The sequence below is a fragment of the Acomys russatus genome, chromosome 14 (genome assembly GCF_903995435.1).
Source record: "Acomys russatus chromosome 14, mAcoRus1.1, whole genome shotgun sequence".
Classification (NCBI taxonomy): Eukaryota; Metazoa; Chordata; class Mammalia; order Rodentia; family Muridae; genus Acomys; species Acomys russatus.
Window position 1 is genome coordinate 45,759,587 of NC_067150.1, and position 25,870 is coordinate 45,785,456.

A 25,870-nucleotide genomic window follows, 5' to 3' on the forward strand; every position below is an offset into this window, starting at 1 on the left:
TCTTTGTGAGTTCAAGGCTACCCTGGTCTACAAAGAGAATCCAGGACAGCCAAAGCTACACAGAGAGACCCTGCTTAAAAAAAAAGCTACCTTGCTTGGCCTAGAGAGAAGAGTGACCAAAAAAAAAAAAAAAGGAAAGAAAGATGGCCCTTGGTGTTCTCTAAAATAAATGCAAGCAATGCTTACAGGAAAAATACAAGTCAGAAAAGCAAGAAGCAAGTATCAGAGACCACAAGAAAACACAGTGTCTCAAGTGTATTACTGCCAAATAATGGTACATTTATATAACAATTAAACCTGATACAAATGGTTGAATGAGACAGGAAAAATGGAATAATAAAGTAATCATAATTTATTATTCAGCAGAATTTGCCTGCTTACCATCAAGTGATTTAACATATTCTTGTTATCCAATAAAGAACAACTTCTAGAACACTAAGAATGTTTAAATTACTGTAAATATCTATCGTAATTTTAACTCCCTTTTTATAATCTTGTAGTGACATACAACTGTCATATAATATTGCTCTTACTGAATTCATAGAATATATATACACACCAAATATGCTATATTTACATTAGTATTTAGTGTATATTGTTTGAAAACTGAGAGAGTAAAAAAGAAAATCTAAGAAAGAAGTCTTTAGATGAAGCTTTAACTGTTTCAAAGTAAGTCCTCTGTTCTTAAGTTGGAATGAATTCTTAAATATTCACTCAACAAGTAAGCTTTCACTAAAGTAACAGACTTACAAAGCACCTGTGTGAGATGGACTACAGTAGACACAACTCACTAAGAGTCCTGATAAACAGTTCCTGCCACTGCAGATGCAAGGCACAGATCTGCTGCCCCAGCTCTCGGAGGATGTTGAGCAGGAAGCTCACTTGTGTCTAGAAGTGAAGACCAGCCTGCACACCACAGTGAAACTTCATCTCAAAAACAAACAACACTGTGATTGGAATTTGGTGGGAATTGATTCCTGGTAAGCTTAAAGGTTACAAAATAAACAGAAGAGCACTATGCTTAAGACTGTGAGGACTACTGATCTTAAACAGAGTGTAAGACAATTATTATTGTCAGCTTACAGCTCTTCACAATTCATATATAAATACTCTAAGAGTTACATACATTTAAATGGCATTTAATTAAGCAGTTAAATCTCTTACTCTCCCATGTTGGTTAGAGCATTCCACACAACTGACTTGGATGTTTCCATGCTTAGCACCAGGGATGATCTGCACACATTCAAAGTCACTGGCCAGAATAACAATGTCACAGCCTGATCCATATGCCTAAAACAGAAAAGTTTTATGACATGTAAAAGATGTAATTTTGAATTATTATTACATATAATTTTATCTTGGATTATGTTACTAATATAAAGGTATACCTTGATATATCTTATGAAATAGTAATACACAAATAAGAGCACTACAAATCATATCAAAAAGCCAGGCAGTGGTGGAAACACACACCTTTAAATTAATCCCAGCACTCGGGATGCAGAGGCAAGTAGATCTCTATAAATTCAAGGGCAGCCTGGTCTTCAGAATAAGTTCTAGGATAGCCAGAAATACACAAAGAAACCCTTTTTCAAAAAAACAAAACAAAATTTTAAAATCATTAACAAAAACTAAACCAATGGCATTCCATGTATTACCATTCAAGACTGCCTTCAACAAGCAAACGGTCTTGCAGTTTTGTGCACTGCAGCTTCGGTCTCTGCAGCAGCACAGTAGAGTTTCCCTCTAGCCCTCATCTCTGAAAGTCCTAAAGGAAACAACAAAACCCCCACTTGAAAGTAGTAAAGTCTGGTCAGGCGTGGTGTCACACACATGTAATCCCAGCACTCAGGGAGGCAGAGGCAGGCAGATCTCGGTGAGTTCAAGGCCAGCCTGGTCCACACGAATCCAGGACAGCTAAGGTTATACAGAGAAAGCCTGTGCCGAAACCCCAAAAGAAAAAAGAAAGGAAGGAAGCCAGCTGGGCAGATGCAAGGGCAGGGAAGCGTGAAGAGTTTGGTCCCGAGACTCACATTTTAAAAAGAGAAACATTGCATGGACTTAGTGCTGCCTGTCTGTGCATGGGTGTGAAGAGAGCTGCCACACGCTTCCCAGCCACCGTCCACTGCCAGGGTATACGCCACGTTCTTGGGTTTTCTAGCCTCTAGAACTATGGGTCAAATGAAAGTATTTCTACGTCCAAAAATCAAATAACAACAACCAAACCAGGCATGATAGGAAGAACTTGTGATCTCAACCTTAGGGGATGTAGAAACAAACAACCTAACAATTTGGGGTTCTAAAAATCTATGCAAAGACTGATCAAAGACTGTGGAGTTGAGAAAAGAAACACAGCTTTGCTGCTGATAATTCCCACCTAGCACTGTAATGGATGTAGAAAGAATATCAGGTACCAGAAGGAGGTGGGCGAGGAAGGCAGAGGCTGGTGGGTCCCAGGTTCGAGGGCAGCCTCAACTACAAAGCCAGTTCTGGGACAAGCAGGACTACATGGAAAAACCTTGTCTCAAAATTTAAAAAAAAAAAAAAAAATTGAAAGAAAGCAAAAAGAATAGTTGAGATGTCATCTGTAAAATATGTAGTAACTAAAAAGATTTTAAATTTCAGAGATCAAAAGTGATTTTGGCTCTGTTCTTCATTTTCAGAACTCAGTTTTGTCAGTTTTGTCAGAGGAAGGATTTGCAGTACAGAGGGAAAATGAGCGCTGGCTGAGAAAATGCTAGAAAAACTTCAGGAGTTGGGTGTGGGCCCCTTTGTGCTAGGTGAAGTAGCTCTGCCATCACTGGGCATGCGCTGATTCTTCACGGGCAGGCAGAGACCAGGTTTCTGCAGCCTTGCCAAATGGCTAGGGCTACAATCAAAACAAAATGACCCTCTCCTTTTACTTTAATAGTGTTTTCAATACTTGATGAAAAATTTAAATATCACCTACTAATGGGGAAATAGTACTGTGAAATAACATTCTAATTACCATGATAAAGATCTGGAACAATGACCAATGTGTCTGTAGTCCAGCTGTCTCACCTCCACTTTAGATAATTGCACTGACGATGTTATTTTCATTTTTAAAAACCTAACATTCTAAGCCAGGCATGGTGGCTCACACCTTTAATCCCAGCACTCGGGAGGCAGAGGCAGGAGGATCTCTGTAAGTTCAAGACCAGCCTGGTCTACAAAGCAAGTCCAGGACAGCCAAGATTACACGGAGAAACTCTGTCTCCAAAAACAAAAACAAGCAAACAAACAAAAAACCCTAACATTCTAATTCACACTGTTCCATTCTTTCACATTTCTTCTGTAGTTCAAATAAATTAAATATAAATATCAAGTAAAAAACAAGCATAGTGGCTCATGTTTGTCATCCCGGTACTTGAGAACCGGAAGCAGGAGGATCACTAAGAGTTCCAGGCCAGCCAGGGCCAAAGATTAAGACCCCTGTCTCAAAACACCAATAACAACAAAATTAGGTATAAAAACAAAAAAAAAATTTTTTTAATGTTTACATGAATCATTTTCTCTAAGAAAATACAAAATATAAATACAACTGTGTCGATTACTGATGAGGACAAAGTCTAGAAAACAGCTCTTTGGGTGATTTCACTAGGGAGTACTGTATTCTGCACTGTCTCATAGTTGTACAAGGTACCTCAGCAAACAGGCTTGGGAGGCTAATGTTGACCTCTGACTATGTCTAACAGCAACGGAAGACAAAGCACAAATGGACAAAGTCTTCCAAAACCCATACCCAGTGCCACACTCCTATGTCAGTCCATATGCAGCGTCACACTCCTATAGTCCATATGCAGTGCCACACTCCTATAGTCCATATGCAGTGCCACACTCCTATAGTCCATATGCAGCGCCACACTCCTATAATCTATATGCAGTGCCACACTCCTATAGTCCATATGCAGCGCCACACTCCTATAGTCCATATGTAGTGCCACACTCCTATAATCTATATGCAGCGCCACACTCCTATAGTCCATATGCAGTGCCACACTCCTATAGTCCATATGCAGTGCCACACTCCTATAGTCCATATGCAGCGCCACACTCCTATAGTCCATATGCAGTGCCACACTCCTATAGTCCATATGCAGTGCCACACTCCTATAGTCCATATGCAGTGCCACACTCCTATAGTCCATATGCAGCGCCACACTCCTATACTCCATATGCAGTGCCGCACTCCTATAGTCCATATGCAGTGCCACACTCCTATAGTCCATATGCAGCGCCACACTCCTATACTCCATATGCAGCGCCACACTCCTATAGTCCATATGCAGTGCCACACTCCTATAGTCCATATGCAGTGCCACACTCCTATAGTCCATATGCAGTGCCACACTCCTATAGTCCATATGCAGCGCCACACTCCTATACTCCATATGCAGTGCCGCACTCCTATAGTCCATATGCAGTGCCACACTCCTATAGTCCATATGCAGCGCCACACTCCTATACTCCATATGCAGTGCCACACTCCTATAGTCCATATGTAGTGCCACACTCCTACAGTCCATATGCAGTGCCACACTCCTATAATCTATATGCAGTGCCACACTCCTATAGTCCATATGCAGTGCCACACTCCTATAGTCCATATCAGTGCCGCACTCCTATAGTCCATATGCAGTTGCCACACTCCTATAGTCCATATGCAGTGCCACACTCCTATAGTCCATATGCAGCGCCACACTCCTTATACTCCTATGCAGTGCCACACTCCTATAGTCCATATGTAGTGCCACACTCCTACAGTCCATATGCAGTGCCACACCTCCTATAATCTATATGCAGTTCCACACTCCTATAGTCCATATGCAGTGCCACACTCCTATAGTCCATATGCAGTGCAGCACTCCTATAGTCCATATGCCAGTGCCACACTCCTATAGTCCATATGCAGTGCCACACTCTATAGTCCATATGCAGTGCCACACTCATATAGTCCATATGCAGCGCCACACTCCTATAGTCCATATGCAGTGCCACACTCCTATAGTCCATATGCAGTGCCACACTCCTATAGTCCATATGCAGTGCCACACTCCTATAGTCCATATGCAGCGCCACACTCCTATAGTCCATATGCAGTGCCACACTCCTATACTCCATATGCCAGTGCCGCACTCCTATAGTCCATATGCAGCGCCACACTCCTATAGTCCATATGCAGCGCCACACTCCTATAGTCATATGCAGTGCCACACTCCTATAGTCCATATGCAGCGCCACACTCCTATAGTCCATATGCAGCGCCACACTCCTATAGTCCATATGCAGTGCCACACTCCTATAGTCCATATGCAGTGCCACACTCCTATAGTCCATATGCAGTGCCGCACTCCTATAGTCCATATGCAGTGCCACACTCCTATAGTCCATATGCAGCGCCACACTCCTATAGTCCATATGCAGCGCCGCACTCCTATAGTCCATATGCAGTGCCACACTCCTATAGTCCATATGCAGTGCCACACTCCTAGTCCATATGCAGTGCCGCAATCCTATAGTCCATATGCAGTGCCACACTCCTATAGTCCATATGCAGTGCCACACTCCTATAGTCCATATGCAGCGCCACACCTCCTATACTCCATATGCAGTGCCGCACTCCTATAGTCCATATGCAGTGCCACACTCCTATAGTCCATATGCAGTGCCACACTCCTATAGTCCATATGCAGTGCCACACTCCTATAGTCCATATGCAGTGCCACACTCCTATAGTCCATATGCAGTGCCACACTCCTATAGTCCATATGCAGCGCCACACTCCTATAGTCCATATGCAGCGCCACACTCCTATACTCCATATGCAGTGCCACACTCCTATAGTCCATATGCAGTGCCACACTCCTATAGTCCATATGCAGTGCCACACTCCTATAGTCCATATGCAGTGCCACACTCCTATAGTCCATATGTAGTGCCACACTCTACAGTCCATCTGCAGTGCCACACTCCTATAATCTATATGCAGTGCCACACTCCTATAGTCCATATGCAGTGCCACACTCCTATAGTCCATATGCAATGCCAACACTCCTATAGTCCATATGCAATGCCACACTCCTATAGTCCATATGCAGCGCCACACTCCTATAGTCCATATGCAGTGCCACACTCCTATAGTCCATATGTAGTGCCACACTCCTACAGTCCATATGCAGTGCCACACTCCTATAATCTATATGCAGTGCCACACTCCTATAGTCCATATGCAGTGCCACACTCCTATAGTCCATATGCAATGCCACACTCCTATAGTCCATATGCAATGCCACACTCCTATAGTCCATATGCAGTGCCACACTCCTGTAGTCCATATGCAGCGCCACACTCCTATAGTCCATATGCAGTGCCACACTCCTATAGTCCATATGCAGTGCCACACTCCTATAGTCCATATGCAGTGCCACACTCCTATAGTCCATATGCAGTGCCACACTCCTGTAGTCCATATGCAGCGCCACACTCCTATGTCAGTCCATGTGCAATGCCACACTCCTATAGTCCATATGCAGTGTCACACTCCTATAGTCCCAGCTAATTAGGGCTGAGAAAGGAAACAACTTACAACCCACCAGCCCGGGTGATACAGGAAGACTCTACCTCCACCAAGAAAAAAAAGAGGAGGTAGGAAATTAAATACAGAAGGAAGGAGGATAAAATAACAATAAGGGTGTCAGAAAAAGTCATAAGGAATCATATTTTTTAACTACATACATAAAAACAAACCCATAATAAACTTATGTGTATCAATACACAGAATTAAAATGAGCTTTTCACCAGGCATGATGGCACACACCTTAAATCCCAGCACTTGAGAGGCAGAGGCAGGCGGACTGCTGTGAGTGCGAGGCCAGCCTGGTCTACAAAGCAAGCCCAGGACAACCAAGGCTAACATGGAGAAACCCTGTGTCAAAAATTAAAATAAAATAAAATGAGCTTTTCTCATCTGGACTGACAATGCTCCTTCCTAAAACTAATGACCATCTATCACAAACCTAAATCCCAGGCATGACAAGGCCGCCTTGAGTTGTCGGTCAGGGCTCTCCAAGAGACACTCAAAACATACAGCCTGCTGTTATCACCCTTGATCCCCCCAAGGTGGAAGCTAAGTCCCTATGGCTAAAGACACCATGTGCTTCAGAACCAGGATCCGGAGACCCCTGAGCCGGAAAAAGTCTGAATGTGCCCTCCCCGAGGACTAGCTTTCATGGTACCAAAACACACTATGCAAGCTTCCAAAGCAGGAAAGAAACCAACAGTCCTACCCAGCTATAAATACCTCTAACCCAAAACAATGACCACCATGGCATCATAACCCTAAGGGTGCAGCAGTGGCACGTCCACCTTGGCAGTAACAACAGCTCTCCAACTGGACTCAAGACCAGCTCAACAGGAAGGAAACAGTGCCTGGTACTGGGAACCAAGGCTAGTGAAGTCATGGATCTTGGAGAACCTTCAACCATTACTTTACTAAACCAGTATACTCCCTAAGTACACTTTATAAATATTTGTCCTTGTACCCACAGTTTAAGTATACACCCCTCAAGAAACTCCTCTTTGCAACAGATGAAGACAATAAAGAAAATAATACCCAATCAAAATGCAGAGTTGTAAGTCCCACTCCCGATTCAAACACCTACAAAACAACTCCAGAATCTAAGGCCCAGGGAGCATTGCAGAAGAGCGGGCAAAGAGACATAAGAGACAAAGGATCAGGGAGTTTGCTGTGAGACCGTATCCCTCCTAGTCATGTCAGAAGCTGCATCCATGAAGTCTCACCAACATGACTACCCAAACATAAGCCGAACAAGGACAACACCAAAGAGCAGAGAAGAAAGTCCATAAGGCCCCAACCCTATGCAACGAACTGCAGCGAGTAAGAAATGCTGAGAGGAAAATACCATTTCTCTCACTCTTAGCATTTCTTAGCTGCCTGTGGTTCTTTGTAGGCAGAACACACCAACTGTTATCCAACACCAAGCGGTCAGCCCTGAAATCCTATACATACAACTGACATTATACAGACTGAGCATGTTGTATTTAGGGATATACATATATGCACGCAATAACAATTTTTGAAAAAAGCAGGCTATGAATCAGAACAAGAGCAAGGAAGGGCACATGGGCAGGTTTGAAGGGAGGAAAGGAAAGGGAGAAATGACGTCACAAAGAAAACATCCTATCCCTCTCTTCATTTCAGTCATCTAATTCGCTGAGTGCCCGGGCGTGGCGGTGGTGGCGCACGCCTTTAATCCCAGCACTCTGGAGGCAGGGCAGGTGGATCACTGTGAGTTCGAGGCCAGCCTGCTCTACAAAGTGAGTCCAGGACAGCCAAGGCTACACAGAGAAACCCTGTATTGGGGGGAAAAAAGTCGCTGAGTGGTTGGGTGTGGTGGCGCATGTCTTTAATCCCAGCACTCGGGAGGCAGAGAAAAATAATACAAAAATTTACATCAGAAAAATATGACACCTTGGTTACCCTTGATCACCCTCCCACATTACTAAGAAGCAATCACTTGGTTGTAAATGGGCCCTTCCTCAAATATTCTATATAAGGGTAACTGCATATAAATCTTCAACATAAATACGATTCTGCCAGGCAGTGGTGGTACACGCCTTTAATCCCAGCACTCGGGAGGCAGAGGCAGGTGGATCGCTGTGAGTTCGAGGCCAGTCTGGTCTACAGTGCAAGTCCAGGACAGCCAAGGCTACACAGAGAAACCCTGTCTTGGAAAAAAATAGGATTGTACTGTACACAATTCTAAAACTTCTTTTCATTTAACACATCTTGAAGAATTTTCCATACTAGCTCTGAAAGAATTACCTTTCATTTATAATTTTTTAAGATTTATTTATTTATGTGCATCATTGCTTTATCTGCATGTGTGCCTGCATGCCATAAGAGGACATCAGATCACATTATAGATGGTTGTGAGCCACCATGTGGTTGCTGGGAATTGAACTCAGGACCTCTGGAAGAGCAGGTGGTGCTCTTAACCCGCTGAGCCATCTCTCCACCCTCTTTTATAATTTTTAAGATTATAATATAATTACATCATTTTCCTCTTACCTTTCCTCACTCCTCCCATGTGCCCTCCCTCGCTCTCATTCAAATTCATGGGCTTTTATTCCCTTAATTATTGATATATAGATATATGTGTGTATGTGCATATATTTCTAAGTATATAAATATATATTTCTAAGTATGTAAATATATCTTTCTAAGTATATAGGTATAACAAGTTCAGTCCATATAATGTTACCTATGTTTTAAGGGCTGACCACTTGATGGCACTGCACAGCCAACTCCCTCCCTGGGGAGACCATTTCTCCTCCTGAGCACGCCTCAGTTGTCTGTGGTTCTTTACACAGGCCCGAGGCCTCCTGAACTGCCCCCTTCCACATTAGTATGTCTACCAGTATCTCCCTTGGCCAACCTTATTCTTACTAAACGCATACTACCCCATTTTGTAGTTCTGTGATAACTGCTCTATGTTTCCTATCTTTTGCTGCTGCAAACACTAATAAGATTTTAAGTGGCTGTGGCTGTCATGTGGCATATGCCCTCTGCATTAAGGAGGCTGAAGGATCTAGGGGTTAAGAAGACGCAACAGTTCAGAACCACCTTTTTCCTGTCCATAACTACGCAGCATCCACAGGAACTCACAACTAACTGCACTTCCAGCTCCAGCAGGTCCAGTATTTCTAGGCTATTGAGCACCTGCACTCACAAGCACACACACATCCATAAACACACACACACACATACACACAAGAATAGTAACCAGGCATTATGGCACATGACTTTAATCCCAGCACTCAAGAATCAGAAGCAGCCGGGCACTCGGGTGGTAGAGGCAGGAGGATCACTGTGAGTTCGAGGCCAGCCTGATCTACAAGGCTAGCCCACGACAGCCAAGGCTACACAGAGAGACTCTGTCTCGGAAAAAAAAAGGAGAAGGAGGAGGAGAAGCAGCAGCAGAAGCAGGCAAATCTCTGAGTTCGAGAGCAGTTTTGACTACACACCAAAAATCCTAGGCCAGCCAGAGCTACATAGCAAGACCCTGTCTCCAAAAACCTAAAAGTTTTTCCACATGCCTACAAACATACTTTACTTCTAATGTATATGGGAATTGCTCTGATGGCTGAAAGTCCATTCAAGAATGCTAACTGGGCAAAACAACTTATACATTAGGAAAAAATTATCTTAAGTCAAAAATGAGGAAAGCGGTGTGGCAAATTATTTCATCGTAGCTGTTTGTGTGGCAACCAAAGGAACCCTTCCTTTAAAAAAAAAAAAAAATGAGGAACACAAAATAACAGAATACTTGAAAACAGCAGAACAGCAAAACTTGAGATCTATAAAGATAAATCCTACTTCCAGAAAAAGATGGGTAGGACATTTTAAAGAAGATATATTTTATTAAGTAGCAATAAAAAAAAAAAAAAAACCCTCTTGGGTTTAAGTGTAGCTCAGTGATAGAGCACATGTTTCCTATGGACTGGGTTCCATCACAGGACCTCCCCTCAAAAGAAAAACTTTCTTTCATAAATAATTTTTAAAATATTTTTAGCTTTATAATTTTTAACATTGGTCAAAAACTAGCCAATTTCATATTAACAATGAAACAGATGAAGCTCTAACAAATTTCTAAATATTGAGTTAAGCAGATAAGCCAAGTACTGTGGTACAAATCTATAATCTCACGAAGGCTAAGACGGTCTTTTCACTAGCCTGGGCTAAACTAAATTAAAAAAAAAAAAGTTTAAACAAACACACACACACAGCCCAAACTAAGAATACTTCTGTACTTCTGACAAAGAAAACATGTTTACTGATGCTAGTATTAGCTGAAGGAAACATGAGGCTTTGAAAAGCAAATATGTAATAATTAATTAATTTGTTCTAATCAAGCATTACAAAACCAGCTGTCTCCAGCTTGTCTGCACTCTCACTAGAAAGTGGGACAGTAGAAAACAAAATGTAAATAACTACTTTGTATGTCAGCTCTAAGAATAAGCTGCTCAAAGTACTAGTTAAGAAAAATGAAATTAGCAAAATATCAGCCCCAGGGACAGGCCAGCACATTTAAAAAAAAAAAAAAAAAGCCGATGTCATCTTTTGGCCTCAAGTTTGCTCTCCTGGGCTTAGAGAATAAAGTATAAAACAGTTTGCCCTGCAAAACACTGAAGTACCTCCTGGGAAGGGCTGGTAGAAAGGCCAGAGAGTACAGAAGGATCATGTTCCAGACATGATCAAAGCATGACATATGCATGTATGGAAATGTCAATGGATATGCATTAGCAATTATCATCTTTAAAATGAGTGACAAAAACATTTCAGATGAAAGAAGGAAAATGCAACCAATCAATCAATCAATAAATGGACTATTTCAAAAACATGGAATAAAAAAAAAGAAAAAAAACATGGAATGTACAATTTTTTCAGATATAAAACTATTATGATTAGGAAAAAATGACCAAAAACTTTTTTCTCAATTTGTTTTGTTTTTATTTTATGTGTACAGGTGTTCTGCCTATATGTATGTCAGTGTATCGCATGAGTGCCCGGTGCCTGAGGAGGCCAGGAGAGGTCATCAGAACTCTTGGGACTAGAATTACAGATGGTCGTGAGCACCAGGTCGAAGCTAGGAATTAAACCCTGATCCTCTAGAAGAGCAGGCAGCGTTCTTAACTGCCAGGGCTCCAGGCCCAATTTCCTGTTTATTTTTGGGTTAGTTTCACTAGATTAACCATGCTGCCCCTGAACAGCAGAGCCTCCTGCCTCAGCTGGGATTACTGGCATGCATAGTACTTGACTTAAATTTTGTTTTTACTTATATGTCTTGTCCTAAGTAAAACAAAAGCTAAAAGAAAGATTAAAGATATTCAGAACAGAGCTTTAAAGAAAACATGGAATTGTATCAGGGAATGCAATGAAAACATTCGGATACCAGCCTGGAAAAACAGAAAGTGGAGTAATGATACAGTTCCTACCACAATCCCCCATGATCCCTCGAGAGTAAACTTGTAGCTAAGGAGATTAGGGCTGCTGGTGCATGCCTGTAATCCCAGCACTCAGGAGACAGAAATGGTAGGCCTACCTTAGGTTCTGGCCAACCTGGTTACACAGTGAATTCCGGGCCAGCCAGGGTCAAAAAAAAACAGATACATATACGCCAACACTAGAGACGCTAAGGCAGGAGGATCACCACTGATACAGGCCTGAGTAACAGAGCAAGTCAAGGCCAGCCTGGGTTATGAAGCACAAAGTGGGTATCCCCAGGGGAGCCAGTGGGAGAAGTTTTTAGTCAGCAGCATACTGACCTCTTCCACCAGGGGTTCAACTTAAAGCTCCCCCTGGTGAGTGGTTCTCAACTTCTGAAGAACTCAAGGGCCAGAATGCATTGTCAATGCAGAGGGCCTGTGATGAGTAAGCAGAAAGGAGGGCATTGGTCTCCAAGGCTTCTGAGTCCCAGTTCTCAAAGACCTCAGCTGGAGTAGCACAGTCTAATGAGAGTATGGGCGTACAGTCTTCACCTCCATTTGCATTATAGCCATCTACCTGGCAACCCCTTCCTTCATAGTGATCTGAGGCACTCCCCAAATAAGCCCGCACATGCCTAACAGAAAGCAACAGCAGACATGAAGAAACAGCGGAGTTCCCATGTCTGCTTTCACATTCTATTTGCAATGATTTAACTGGTATCACAGATTCTGGGTGGAAATAGGTAAATATTTTAACAATCTTTTCTAATGGTTTTTGTATCTTTTTATTTTATGTACTTATCTTTTAGTGTGTGTGTACGATACCTCCTTTATAAAGATAAGATAGCAACGTGTGGGTGTCAGTTCTCTCTTTTCACCATAAGGGTCCTGGGAAGGAAACTCAGGTAGCTGGGCTTGGCAGCAAGTGCCCTGGCCCATGGAGCCACATCGGTAGCCCTGAATACTCTGGCTGGCCATTCACCCTGTAGACAAGCTGACCTCTGCCTCCCCAGTGCCGGGATCGTGTGTGCATGGTACCATGCCCAATTGATAAATGGTAGTATCTTAAAACTGAGATGTTGCCAGGCATGGTGGCGCATGCCTTTAATCCCAGCACTCAGGAGGCAAAGGCAGGTGGATCACTGTGAGTTCGAGGCCAGCCTGGTCTTCAAAGCGAGTCTAGGACAGCCAAGGCTACACAGAGAAACCCTCTCTCGAAGGAAAAAAAGAAAGAAAAAAAACAAAAACAAACAAACAAACAAAACTGAGATGTAGATAAGAAAACATCAAGCGATGCACAGTGGCACACATCTGTAATCCCAGAACTCAGGAGGCAGAGGCAGGTGGAGCTCTGAGTTATAGACCAGCCTGACCTACAAAGTGAGTCCAGGACAGCCAAGGCTACACAGAGAAAAATCCATCTCAAAAAAAAAGGAAAACAAGAACAACAACAAAAAAAACATTAGTCAACTTTTTGTCCAAGTGTCAGGATTTTATAGGCATGCGTCACCACACCATGAAGTCATCAGGGAATTTTTCATATCATTTTGGAACTGACCACCTACATGGATGAAGATGAACTAGGAATTCCGGGACACAAAAGTTATACTTATGGTTATGGTTTGCTAAAATAAAGAAATACCGTATCAACAACAGGAAAATACACAGGCAGGACCTGGAGAAGAATGTGGGCCTCCAAGGGTCTCCTCATCAGGGTTACACACAGCACACTTCTTCCTCCACAACATATGTGAGGTGTTTTTGCCAAGGAAAGTGCACTTACGGGCTGTTATACCAGCATTGTGCCCATGTACAAATAGTCACAATACCTGAAGCATCCCAGAAGGGAAACAGATGTGTATAAATTATAAATCACATTGTTCCAACAAACAATCTAGACAGAGTAAGTATTCAGGACCCTGGGCACCAGACTAAATTTATTAATAATAAGACTATTCCAATCCCAGCACTCAAGAGGCAGAGGTAGGTGGATTGTTTTGAGTTTGAGGCCAGCCTGGTCTACAAAGCGAGTCTGGGACAGCCAAGGCTACACAGAGAAACCCTGCATCGAAAAGAAATTTAAAAAAAAAAAAAAAAGACTATTCCAGTACACAGATTCATAGAGCTAGTCACACAAAAGGTTATCTATGGTGACTGCCTTTTCCTGTTTTGTGCTGCTGGAATCTATGTATCTGTTTTGAACCTTGTATAGCTGTTAGCTGTTGCCCATTTGTGATGTTTATGTTAGTATGTCAGCTTGTGAAGAGTTTCTAAATATTAACCTATTTTAATACATAATATCAAAATATTATGCTTTATAGCCCAGGCATAGAGGCACACATCTGTAATTCCATTATGAGGGAAGTAGAGATGGGAAGATCATTGCAAGTTTCAGGCAGCCAAAACAGCTGTACACTTTTATAGCGTCATCGATCTCAAAAGGAACGTCTTTATATTGGGAAACTGTAAAACTCAATATCCAAGTCCAGCTTTCCAAATTTATAATTGTAGCTTGATTTTTATCACTGCTCGCAAATAATGTCACATCTCTGAAGAACCATCTTAGCTTCGTTCATTTTTGAGAAAATGATTGCTAAATATCTAATTCTGAATAGCTTTGGTTTATCAAGTAGTCTTGCAAATAATAATGATGTTCTATGAAGCAAACGGTTTTAGCTGGGCTCCTAATTAAAACACGTCCTTAGGTACATACTTACATGCATGTGCATACCATTTTGTTATACACTTATAAAAGATATATTCTGAAAAAACTGCACATGGTAATGCAGTTCATTAGCCATAAGTATGAGCCCAGCTGCCAGCCTTCTTTACAGACAGAGGCTCGCTAAGTTCCCCAGGCCAGCCCTGAACTCACTCTGCAGCCCAAGTTGCCCTTAACCCTGTGGTCCTCCTGCCTCAGCCTCCCAAGAGTCTCTTATCCTAAATTATAGCTCTGTACCACCAGAACCAGTAATTATTTTATTCTTGAATAACAGCTACTATATAAGCTACATATATCTATAATTGAGCATAAACCAAACTTTTCATGTGTTGGTTTCTTCTGGTTTTGGTTTTGTTGTTTTCATCTTGTTTAGGGGTAGGGCACTGTGTGTACCTGTGCAAGCGCCACCCACTTGCTAAATACCTCAGATTTCCTGGGGTTTTCCTAAAGTCATAGGAGAAAAACATCACTATGAATTAGTATAATTAATTATTATTATATCTGGGAAGAATCAATGTCTAGAGGACAAGAAGAGAATGCATCTATTTGTATAAGAAAAAGGAAAGAGGAGGAACAGAAGGAGCAGCAGCAGGAAGAGGAAGAGCTGCTGCTGCTGCTGCTTCTCCTCCTGCACCTGCTCCTCCTCCACCCCATCTAAGATACCATTTGTCTTTTAAGTCACCTCACAAATTAGCATATTCAATGAGTATCAGATTGTATTCAGAAAACCCCTTTCTACCACTAACTTCCCTGTCAGGAGAAGGTTAACTGTCAAATGTGTAGGATTAGGGACATTAAAGAAACCTAAGCAGTCATGTAAGGAAGGGGTGAGAAGTACAGGAAACTGGTCTTACGTGTACTCAGACATCAACTCCTAGGATCACCATGAGCTGTCTCTAAAAGAATTTTTTTTTTTAAAAGGCCATTACAACCTGTAGAAGTTATATTTGTTCCTTGGTAGCAAGTTTATAAATTGAAAGTACAAATTAAAGCCTTCCAGATCAAAACTCTAATGCAAATGAATTCCACAAACTCTAAAATTGAAAACCCTAAAAGTTATACTAAAATATCTACCTTAGAAACTTGCTTTAAACAAACAAACAAAAAAAAGTAGCTAGACATGGGGCTGTGGAGATGGCTCAGCCATTAAAGGAACTGACCACTCTTCCAGAAGACTCAGGTTCCCTTCCCTAGTACCCGTGTGGAGGCTCACATGAATGAGTTAGAGATGAACTGAGTGATCCCTAACTCGTCAGACCCAAGGGACCCAGCACCCTTGCTAACCTCCTTGGGTACTAAGCATGCATGTGGTGAATATACATACATGCAGGCAAACATTCATACACATAAAATAATATTTTAATCAAAAATGGACAAATAAAGTCAGGCACGGTGGCACACAACTGTAATCCCAGCACTCAAGGAAGCAGAGGCAAGTATATCTCTGTGAGGCCAGCCTGGTCCATAAGGAGGGTCCAGGACAGCCAGGGCTACATAAAGAAACTCTATCTCGAAAAACCAGACAGACAGGTTAAAATAGACATATAATGTGTTGCTTTATCACCTGGAGAACTTCAACTGACCAAACATACCTTGTTTTCCCTCTGTGTCCTGGGGCTGTTAACCAGCATTCCGGGCTCCTTTTGATGATTAAATACCAAGACTCTAATTTGTTCTAGCACAGTGGTTCTCAACCTTCCTAATCTGAGACCCTTTAGCATAGCTCCTCATGTTGTGGTGGCCCCAGCCATAAAAATATTTTCCTTGCTACTTCCTAACTGTAATTTTGCTACTACAAATTGTAATATAAATATCTGATATATAAAAACATCTGATATGTGACACCTGATAAGGGTCATTAACCCCCAAAAGATTTTGACCCAGAGGTTGAGAAGCACTGCTCTGAATTTTCCCAAGAATGACTTGTGGAACACAGCTGTAATCCCAGGATTTGGGAGGCTGAAGTGGGAAAACTGCCAACTGAAGAGCAGCCTGAGCAACACAGCAAGGAGGAGGAAGGAGGCAGAATAGGACCAAGAAACAAAAGAAAAAGGAAGAAGAGAGGAGGAAGAGGAATAGGAGAAGAGGGGGATGAGGAGAAGGGGAGAGGAGAGGAAGAGGAGGAGGAGGAAGAGAAAGAGGAGGGGGGAGGTGGGGAGGTGAAATGGTTCAGCAGGTAAAGGCATGTACCACCAGGTCTGATGACCTGAGTTCAATCCCTGAGACCCACATGGCAGAAAGGAACCTACAAATTGTCCTTTGACCTTCATATGCATGCCCACATACCTACATGTGGGCACACATACACACTTAATAAATTAATTAGTGTAATATTTTTAAAGGAAAGGGAGGGAGCTCCTTGTCAGCTGTGAGCCTACTGCCTCCGAAGTTCTCTGAATGGGCTTTTAACGAAGCGCAAAACTTTAGAACAGCAGACTATGATGCCTCATGCGTTGGGCAACAGTCAACTAAGACCCAGAACTTCACTACAATCATTTTATAGTACTGTTCCATTTTAACTCTGGCCCCCAGGAATTTCTAAATAAATTTACTAAAGAGAGCACCTAATTTAAGAACTTCTTCTGTTTACAGATGAAAAACATAAAAATGACTAGGTGATTTTTATCAAGATCATACAAGTACTTAATCACCGAGCTCCCACTGTGGAGGAAGGCATCAGGACCACACCGGAGTTCCTGGGAAGCTGCTAATCTTCCCACCATCAGCAGAACAGCTAAGTGAGATTTACACAGGGCCCCAGTGTTTGTGATACACTCCTTAAATTGCAGCACTCAGTATGCAAGGTGTGGTGACACATACCTTTAATCCCAGCAGAGGCAGGCAGATCGCTGTGAGTTTGAGGCCAGCCTGGTCTACAAAGTGAGTCCAGAACAGCCAAGGCTACACAGAGAGACCCTGTTTCAAAAATACAAAAACAAAAAACAAAAAACTGGTAAGCCAGGAACAGTGGCTCACCCCTGAAATCCGAGAATTTAGGAGGCAGAGGCAGGCAGATCTCTGTGAGGTTGAGGCCAGCCTTGTGTACAAAGTGAGTCCAAGACAGCCAAGACTACACAGAGAAACCCTGTCTCGAAAAACAAAAAGAAAAAGAAAAGCTGGGTGCAGTGGCACATGCCTGTAGTCCCAGCACTCAGGAGGCAGAGGCAGGTGGATCTCTCAGTTTGAGGCCAGCCTGGTCTACAAAGTGAGTCCAGGACAGCCAGGACTACAAGAGAAATCCTGTCTGAGAAAAAAGAAAAAGAAGACTGATAAAAAGGTGATGCTTTAAGAATGACACAATGACACATACAAAAAAATGTCATTTAAAATACGATGTTTATAGCCCAGTGGAGTGGCACATGCCTTTAATCCCAGCACTTGGGAGGCGGAGGCAGGGGCAAGTGGATCTCTGTAAGTTCAAGGTTAGCCTGGTCTACAAACCAGGACAAACAAGGCTAACACAGAGAAACTTTGTCTCGAAAAAAAAAATTATATTTACAAAGTCACAATTGAATGATGAAAGAAAAAAAGCTGCTGTCTACTGACAGAACACAAATAAAACTGCCACAGCTCACACATCACCTATGAAATGACATGCATCACTGGAACACACACTACAAACTGCACCAGTATGCACACAGCATAAGCCAGGACATCATGACATCACCAAGCAACCTCTCACAGCCAAGCCAACCAAACCCCCACTACATGCAGTGAGATACACAGCACATTATTTTTCCATCACTACAATGTCATAAGCATTGAAAAGTTTCTTATAACAGTTCTACTCTTCAAATTTGTTCAATTTACAGATTCCAAGTATTTTGAAAAAGTCCTGAAGACATTAGGCAACATATCAACTAAGAGCCACTAGCCAGCTGCAAAACAGACTCTCCTTCTACACCAACCATGTCTAGATGCCCGCGCGCGCGCGCACACACACACACACGGTACAGAGTAGGCTCTCTGTTAAGGAATCATCTGAGAAAAGCCATCAAATGAAGTCACAAGATTCATTCCAGCCATGCCTAGAACTTTAGTCACCTGATGCAGAACTGAAGGCTTTTTTTTTTATCAAACTATTATAAAGTCAGCTGACATGCTCTATGTGAAGAGACTTCATTTTCTGTAATCTTTTTACTCTATATGCTGTTTTTAAGGTATTTGTTAGTTGCTTGAAAACAACTTATTATTGTATCTTTAAGCAAACATGTTATCATAATGTTCAAAAGATCATTTCTAGTTCACAGCAAGATAACTGAGCACCACACTCATAATTAAGATATTAAAATGAAATGTGCACAAATAGATCTGTATTTGCGCTTGCCAAAGGGTCAAAATAACAAATTAGCACAGGCAACGATTCTAAACCAAATAGATTTTTCAAATGGTAGCTGAGAAGATAATAAGCAAGGTTGTCCCGATGAACGTAACTACGTAGTCTACAGGGTGGTAGAGACAGTGGGCTTGAATCCTATTATCATCACTCATGCCAGGTGGCCCATAACTCCCTATAACTTCGAGGGATCTGACACCTCTAGCCTCTAAAGGCACCTGCACTCACCTACACAGGCCCACCCACTAATACACACAGACACATAACTTAAAGATAGGCTACGGTAAGATCACTATGTCACAGAGGGGCCAGTGTGAGAAGCAGACAGTCAAACAACGTGAAAGACAGCAGGACATGTGGCAACGTTTCCTTAATGTGGCTTCTAGGAGCACATTCTCAAAGAGGGGCGTGATGAAATGGTACTCAAAATAATTACCCTAGCAGCCATGGGAAGAGCTGAAACCCCTGAAATGAGTAAAAGGAAGCCCATTTGGAACCTTTCGTATTAACACACGGTTCTCTGATAAAAAGGTGACTCCAGACATTCAGAGGGGGCAAATCTGACCAACATTACACAATCCGTTAGATTGTAAGAACTATGGCCATAGACGGTCTGGGCATAAGCACACCTGCAGAGCACTGATAGCTCTCACGATGGCCTTTCCAGGCAGAGCCGAGTTTAACTCTAAACCAACTCTGCTGAGAGGTAGCAGGAACACTACTTTTGTTTTGTTTGGGGCATGGTCTCATAACTCTACCACCCAGCTAAGGCTTCACTTTGGATAGACACAGTAAAACTACCATCACCCCATAGAGAGGAAATATCATTAGCAAAGTCCAGATTTACTTCCTGAAGGACACACACTCTTCTGATCCAAGGGGATTTCCTCCTCCTCTGCACACTGAAAGACACAAAAGTGTTCTCTCTCTCTCTCTCTCTCTCTCTTTCTCTCTCTCTCTCTCTCTCTGCCTCTCTCCTCCAGTCTCTGCACTTAACAAGCAAGCTCCAGTCTATGCAAATATTATTGGGTTTGTTTTTTTTTTTTTTTTAAGAATTTTTGTTGTGGGGGAGGGGGTAAGCATATGGGGGTGAGATGGCAACCTGCTGTGAGTCTGTTCTCTCCTTCTACCATGTGAGCCACAAGGGGGGCTAAATCCAGGTTGGTAGCAAGCCAGCCATCTCACAGGGCCCTATACTGATGTTCTAAGTCACGTGTGCACCAAACCCAGCACCACCAAACCACCGATAGTGACAGAACAATATGTCAAATAGCCCTGTTTTTAAAGGATTCTATTAAAACTAGGACAAAGCTGATCTGGCTCCATTTAAAAAATAATAAGGCCCAGAAGCGACCTTGTTGGGTTATTTTTAATGAATGACAAAACACTAAAAACAGATAAAGTGTTCCAGAACGCACTGCTACATAATGATTCTGCAGTTTTGCTGTAATTTTTTTTCTGCAGTTTTAAAAACACGCTGCTGTAAAGTAGACATCAAATGGTTTCCGTTGTCCAAAAAGCATATTACTAAGCAATATCCAATTTTATTAAGCATATGATTATCAATATGTACTAAATAGTGATCTCACTAACATAATTCCTTCTAAGAAGGACCATGTATAAATCTGATTTAAAAAAAAAAAAACTCTTATTAATCCATGTGAGTCTTATAAAACAATCTCTAGGAGAGTTTGATTTTAACAATCTATTCTCAAAAAAGGGACTGATGAATCCCATCTCGCTGAGCAGCAAGTACTAGTTTCCAAAGCGTTATGTTTACATGCATCTTTCTCACCCAAGGAAAGTGCCCAAGGAAAGTCATAAAACGCACACATTGCTTCAGGGAAAACAAAAAACAAACAACAGAGAAAAAAAAAAGGCCACTCGAGAAAGGTGACTTCCATTCTAACTCTTTCAGGGATATAGCAAATTTTTCTATTCCCTTGTGCTAAGATTATGCCTTGGGAGATACAGCGGGCTCATTTAAAGCCGCAGGCTGGTCAGGAAGCCAGGGAGCAGCATCGCCTCCAAGCCCGGAGACCAAGAGGGTAAACTACTAGCCAGGAGCAGGTGGAAACCGCCCTAGGCTTTGGCTGCTGCAACCAGCTCCCAGCACCGCAGACCCCGGGGCTGCCCCAACCTTCCAGCTCCGCCGCCGGCTCGTTCACCGGGCAGACGAGGGCGGCGATTCCTCATCCTGCTCCCCCTCTCGCCTCCCCCCGCCCCCCGCCACCGCCCAAGCCCAGAGCCGAGGGGGCGTGGGTGGGCCCGTCGCTCGCGGCCCTTCGGGAGGCCCCAGCTCTGCTGCTCACCGTGAAGGGGAGGTCCCCGACGCTGCCCACGGAATAGCAGTTGTCTCCAGGGTTGACAGCCCCGGTGAGGACCTGATGCAGATGCATCTCCGGATTCCAGCTGGACCGAGCTCTGCGCCAGAGAAGGACAAGCCCCGCGCCCTGTCGCAGCCGCTTCCCGTGCGTCCTCCGGACTCAGCGCCCCGCTCGCCTGTCTCCTGCCGGCCGCCGCCCGGCCATGAGAGGCTCCGGCCGCCGCCGCTGCTGCCGCCGCCGCTGCCGCCGCCGCCGCCCGACCGCCGCTCGGCTGCGGAAATGCCCGGATGCTCCCACGGCCTGCCGCACCGGCGCACAGTGCGGGCGCAGAGCCGGGGCGCGTGCAAGGCGGGGGCGACGCCGGGGTGCGCGCAACCGGGGCGCGTGCGGGCCGTCACGCCGCGCGCGAGGCAGAGGCTGGCGCACGCCGGGCGCGGGGACGCGGCGCGGTGGGAAAAGAACGCTCCCTAGCTCGCAGCCCCGCGCTCCCGGCGACGCGCGCGCGCCGCCGTCTCCAAGGCAACTGCGCGCGCCGCGTCGCGCGGACCCTCTGTGCTAGTTGCGCGCGCAGACGTGCGGGAGTTCCCTCTGGTCCTGGGGCCCAGACCTTCGGGGGGCGGGGCCAAGAGGGCCGTCCTGTTTAGCTGCGCTTTTAAAGCTTCTCCCTCGAGGACAGTGCGTGATGGTAAGCACCGCTGACCTCAGGGGAAGGACACTACCATCACTGGGAAATCCCATGATCTTGCAGCCTTTCTGTCTGTTTTAAAGTACCCAGCATCTAACAGCCTTTGGAGAAAGCTGTACTCCCCCGACAGCAAATTGTTTTGCTCACACTTTTTCTCTCCCATCCCCCTAGAGACTGGTGATTCCTCTGTCTAGTTATTTTCCCCCGTGAATGATGTCATGAAGGCGCAGAATTGCCTGCTTTTCCAGACTGTCTACTAAATTGAAATCAGATCCCTGCTCCGGGTCAATTCACTGCAAATTTTTAGCACAGGTTGTATACAAGAAACCGCGCGGCATGGAGCAAGGGTTTACGGGGAAAATTTTAAGACCAAGCACCAAAAAGGGTTACGACAGATAAAAATTAAAAAAAAAAAAAATTCGATGAGGCCACAAAAGATGAAAAACAATATTTTCACTAACGGGCTAGAAGGAGCCCTTTTTAAGGACATAGACTAGACCCTAGATCCGATTTTGACAGCTACGGGCAACTAGAAATGCCGCATTACAATGGAGAAACTAGCGGGAGCTGGGAAGTAAAATGGCTGGGGGGCGGGGGTGTTAGAGGCACTAAGTTTAATGCTCTAGGCGGGTGATACTGTACACCAGTTAGGGAACAAATACAATAGTTAACAAGAAATAAACGCACCCAGGGAGGTCTGTGTCTCTCAGTTTGCCAGACGCTGAATCCACTGAGAAGCCCAGATTTCGTTCTGCCTGTCCTGAAGGCTATCCGCTGCCTCTGAGCTGAAATCAGAGCTGCTTTGAGAAGGTGACTGTGTAGCGCATCCGTTAAGCTGAGGGTGGAGAGAACAGCGGCAGATTTGGCACGGTTGTTGACTGTTCCGTGGGAAGCTGAAGTAATCAACTAATTCCCAAAGATCTAAGGCATATCTAAGGCATCTAGTGCCATAAACACTTCCCCACCTCCACCCATCCGATTCTTTTTGAAATTCACAATCCAAGGCCCTCGTCAGCTCCCCAGCCCTCTTCCCACGGTTCTGCCTTCACTCCTCACCTAACAACCGTAGTTGCCTCCACGTGCCCTGGGCAGTACCTTCGCTCTCCAATCCATGCAGAGAAATCTTGTTTTCTGTTTGGTTTTGTTTGAGGCGTGCTGGGAAGCAAACCCAGGACCTGGCAGCAGCTAGGGAAATGCTCTGTCATTGAGCTGCTCTGCCATCTCAGAGAAACCATTCTAAAAGAAAGTTTCTTCTGCTTAAAATCTGTTGTAGCTCCCATTCCCTGTTGTGAGTTAAAAGTCCACATTCCTCAGCTTGTCTGACAGTCCCATTCAACCGGCTTCTGCCTAATCTTCCTGTTTTCCCTCAGGCTGCTCTACACCCCACTAGTCTCCAACCCCTCCGAATGAAGACTCTCTCTAGAGCAGTGTGGGGGTTTCTTTCTTTCTCTCTTTCTTCTTTCCTTCCTCCCCCCCCCCCTCCCATGCTTTCTTAACTTTACTATGCTCTTTGTACTCTCTGGAATGCCTTCCTCCCCTTGTTGGCCTGACAACCCTCTTGTAACTTAAAGGTCACTTTGCCTACCTACCACATACCTTAAGGTTTCCTCCTCTGTGTCACATATAACACACACACACACACACACACACACCACAGTAGTATGTTTGTTTGTGTTGTATGCTTGTTCACTAGAATCCATAGACATTTCAAGTTAAGATCAATATTTAATTTTCCCTAGTACTGGAATTGAAATACTTTATTTATAGACATATAAGAGTTGAAGATAAAGCCAGGCGTGGTGGCAAAGCCTTTAATCCCAGCACTCGGGAGGCAATGGGAGGCAGAGGCAGGTGGATCTCTGTGAGTTCAAGGACAGTCTGGTCTACAAAGTGAGTCCAGAACAGCCAAGGCTACACAGAGAGTCTCTCCGTCTTAGAGTCAATAGAAACTTGGGGGGGGGGGGGCGGACAATAACAACAAAATAACAGTTTGAAGCAATTCTAACCCTATATTCATAAACAGAGGTAAATGTTTTATTAAATGCCAAATAAAGATGAAACAGAAGCCAGCTTTAGGAAGCAGGGATACTTAGCAAGAAGTAAACAATATCTTAAGTGTCAGAAAGAGTTTTAGTTAAGGGTGTCAGCTGGCTCCTGCAATCCCAGTGCTCACGAAGCTGGGGAAAACAACACCTTGTGAGAACCTATCTCCAAAAAGCGAACAATTTTAGTCTCCACACTCACAACAGAAAGAAATAATCATTTTGAAACCTGAAACCATGTGTCAGGACTAACTCAGTCCGTAAAGAGCTTGGCATGAGAGTGTGAGGATTCGAGTTCAAGCCCCAGAATGCAATTTAAAAAAAAAAAAAAAAAAGGCAGGTGTATGGTTCACACTTATAATTCCAGCACTGGAGAGGACTTAGAACTGGGCAGATCCCTGAAACTCACAATCCAGCCAGTGAGAGAATTTGTCAAGAAAAAAAAAAACAAAAAAAAAAACAAAAAACAAAAAAAACAAATGCAGGCTCCTAAGGAAAAGCATCAAGGTGGACTTCTGTGGAGGAAGTGGGGTTCAGGGGAGGCATGGGAGGGAGGGGGGAGACCCATTGTTAATACTAGACTCCGGATGAACCTTCACTGAGGCAAAACCACTATCAGATGCATCATCCTAAGACTGACTGAACAGCTGGTTCTTGTTTTGTAGCATTTGGTGACATTGTGATCCATTCACACAACTGTGAGGTGGAGCTCCTCCTCCTCCTCCTCCTCCTCCTCCTCCTCCTCCCTTCCGTATCAACTCAAACATCTAAAGCTGGCTTCTACCTCTTCCCTTCTTCCCTCTGGAGTCCTCAAGCGACTGCGTCTCAGGAGAGCAGATGGCAACTTAAGGCTCCTGATGATAACCAACCCTCTTATTGTCCGGTCTGTCCACCCTGAAACTCACTTGCAATTAATAGTTTCTTTTAGCCCACGATTTCATTTCTTCTTTACCCATCTTTCTTCTGCCTGGACCATTAGAGACATCTCTTTCTTCTGATTTGGAAGTGGCTGTCTGGCCTGAAATGGGCTAGGGCGAATGGGCCGTCCTCAGACTAGCAGAGATGCACCTGAGAACGCTGAGATTAATTAACAAGTTATTAATTAACAAAACATGTGCCTCGAGAGATGGCTCAGTGGGTAAGAGCCCTGGCTGCTCATCCAGAAGACTTGAGTTTGATTCCCAGCACCACAATGGCAGCTCACGACAGTCTGTAACTTCCGCTCCAGAGGGCTCCAGTGATGCCCTCTTCTGGCTTCTGTAGGCACCAGAAATGAGGGCGGGGCATACATTGCAAGCAAACCACCCATACGAGTGAAATAAATTATCGAAACAGGCAAACACAATTGTAAGGCAAACACCTCGTGTCCTCAGGTTTGGTTTTGTTTTTGAGGCAGAGAGCCTCAGGTAGCCCATGCTGGCCTCCAACACAGGGTGGACCTTGAGCTGAATCTGACTGCTAACTCTCCCCCTTGCTTCTCTCTAGTGTTGGGATGCCGGACATGCACCACCTACCGCCACTACCAGCTCCACAGGTTTTTTAACAGTAGATACCTGAGGGTTAGGTTTAGTGACGCAGTAAATGTCAGAGGCCCTTAGCTTTCAAGCAGTAGTCACAAAACCCACGCCCAAAATTTAGTGGCCAAGAACAACAATGAACAGTATCTCAGTGACTGTGGGTAAAGAATTCAGTACTAGCTTAGGTGGAAGATTCCGGATCAAATGCAGC

General features: G+C 43.9%; 1 protein-coding gene across 4 annotated transcripts in view; it reads right to left on the reverse strand.

Annotated features, from left to right (window-relative positions):
* Dmxl2 (Dmx like 2) overlaps positions 1–21,653 on the reverse strand; it is a 128,538-nt gene extending 106,885 nt beyond the window's left edge. For all 4 annotated transcript variants that reach the window (XM_051156466.1, XM_051156464.1, XM_051156465.1 and 1 more), the window contains exons 1-2: positions 21,401–21,653; positions 1,165–1,290 (exon numbers count right to left, since the gene is read on the reverse strand). In XM_051156466.1, the coding sequence (XP_051012423.1) occupies positions 1,165–1,290; positions 21,401–21,487 (213 nt within the window). In that variant the 5' untranslated portion in view covers positions 21,488–21,653. The remainder of the gene's footprint in view (positions 1–1,164; positions 1,291–21,400) is intronic.
* Positions 21,654–25,870: the final 4,217 nt, after the last annotated feature.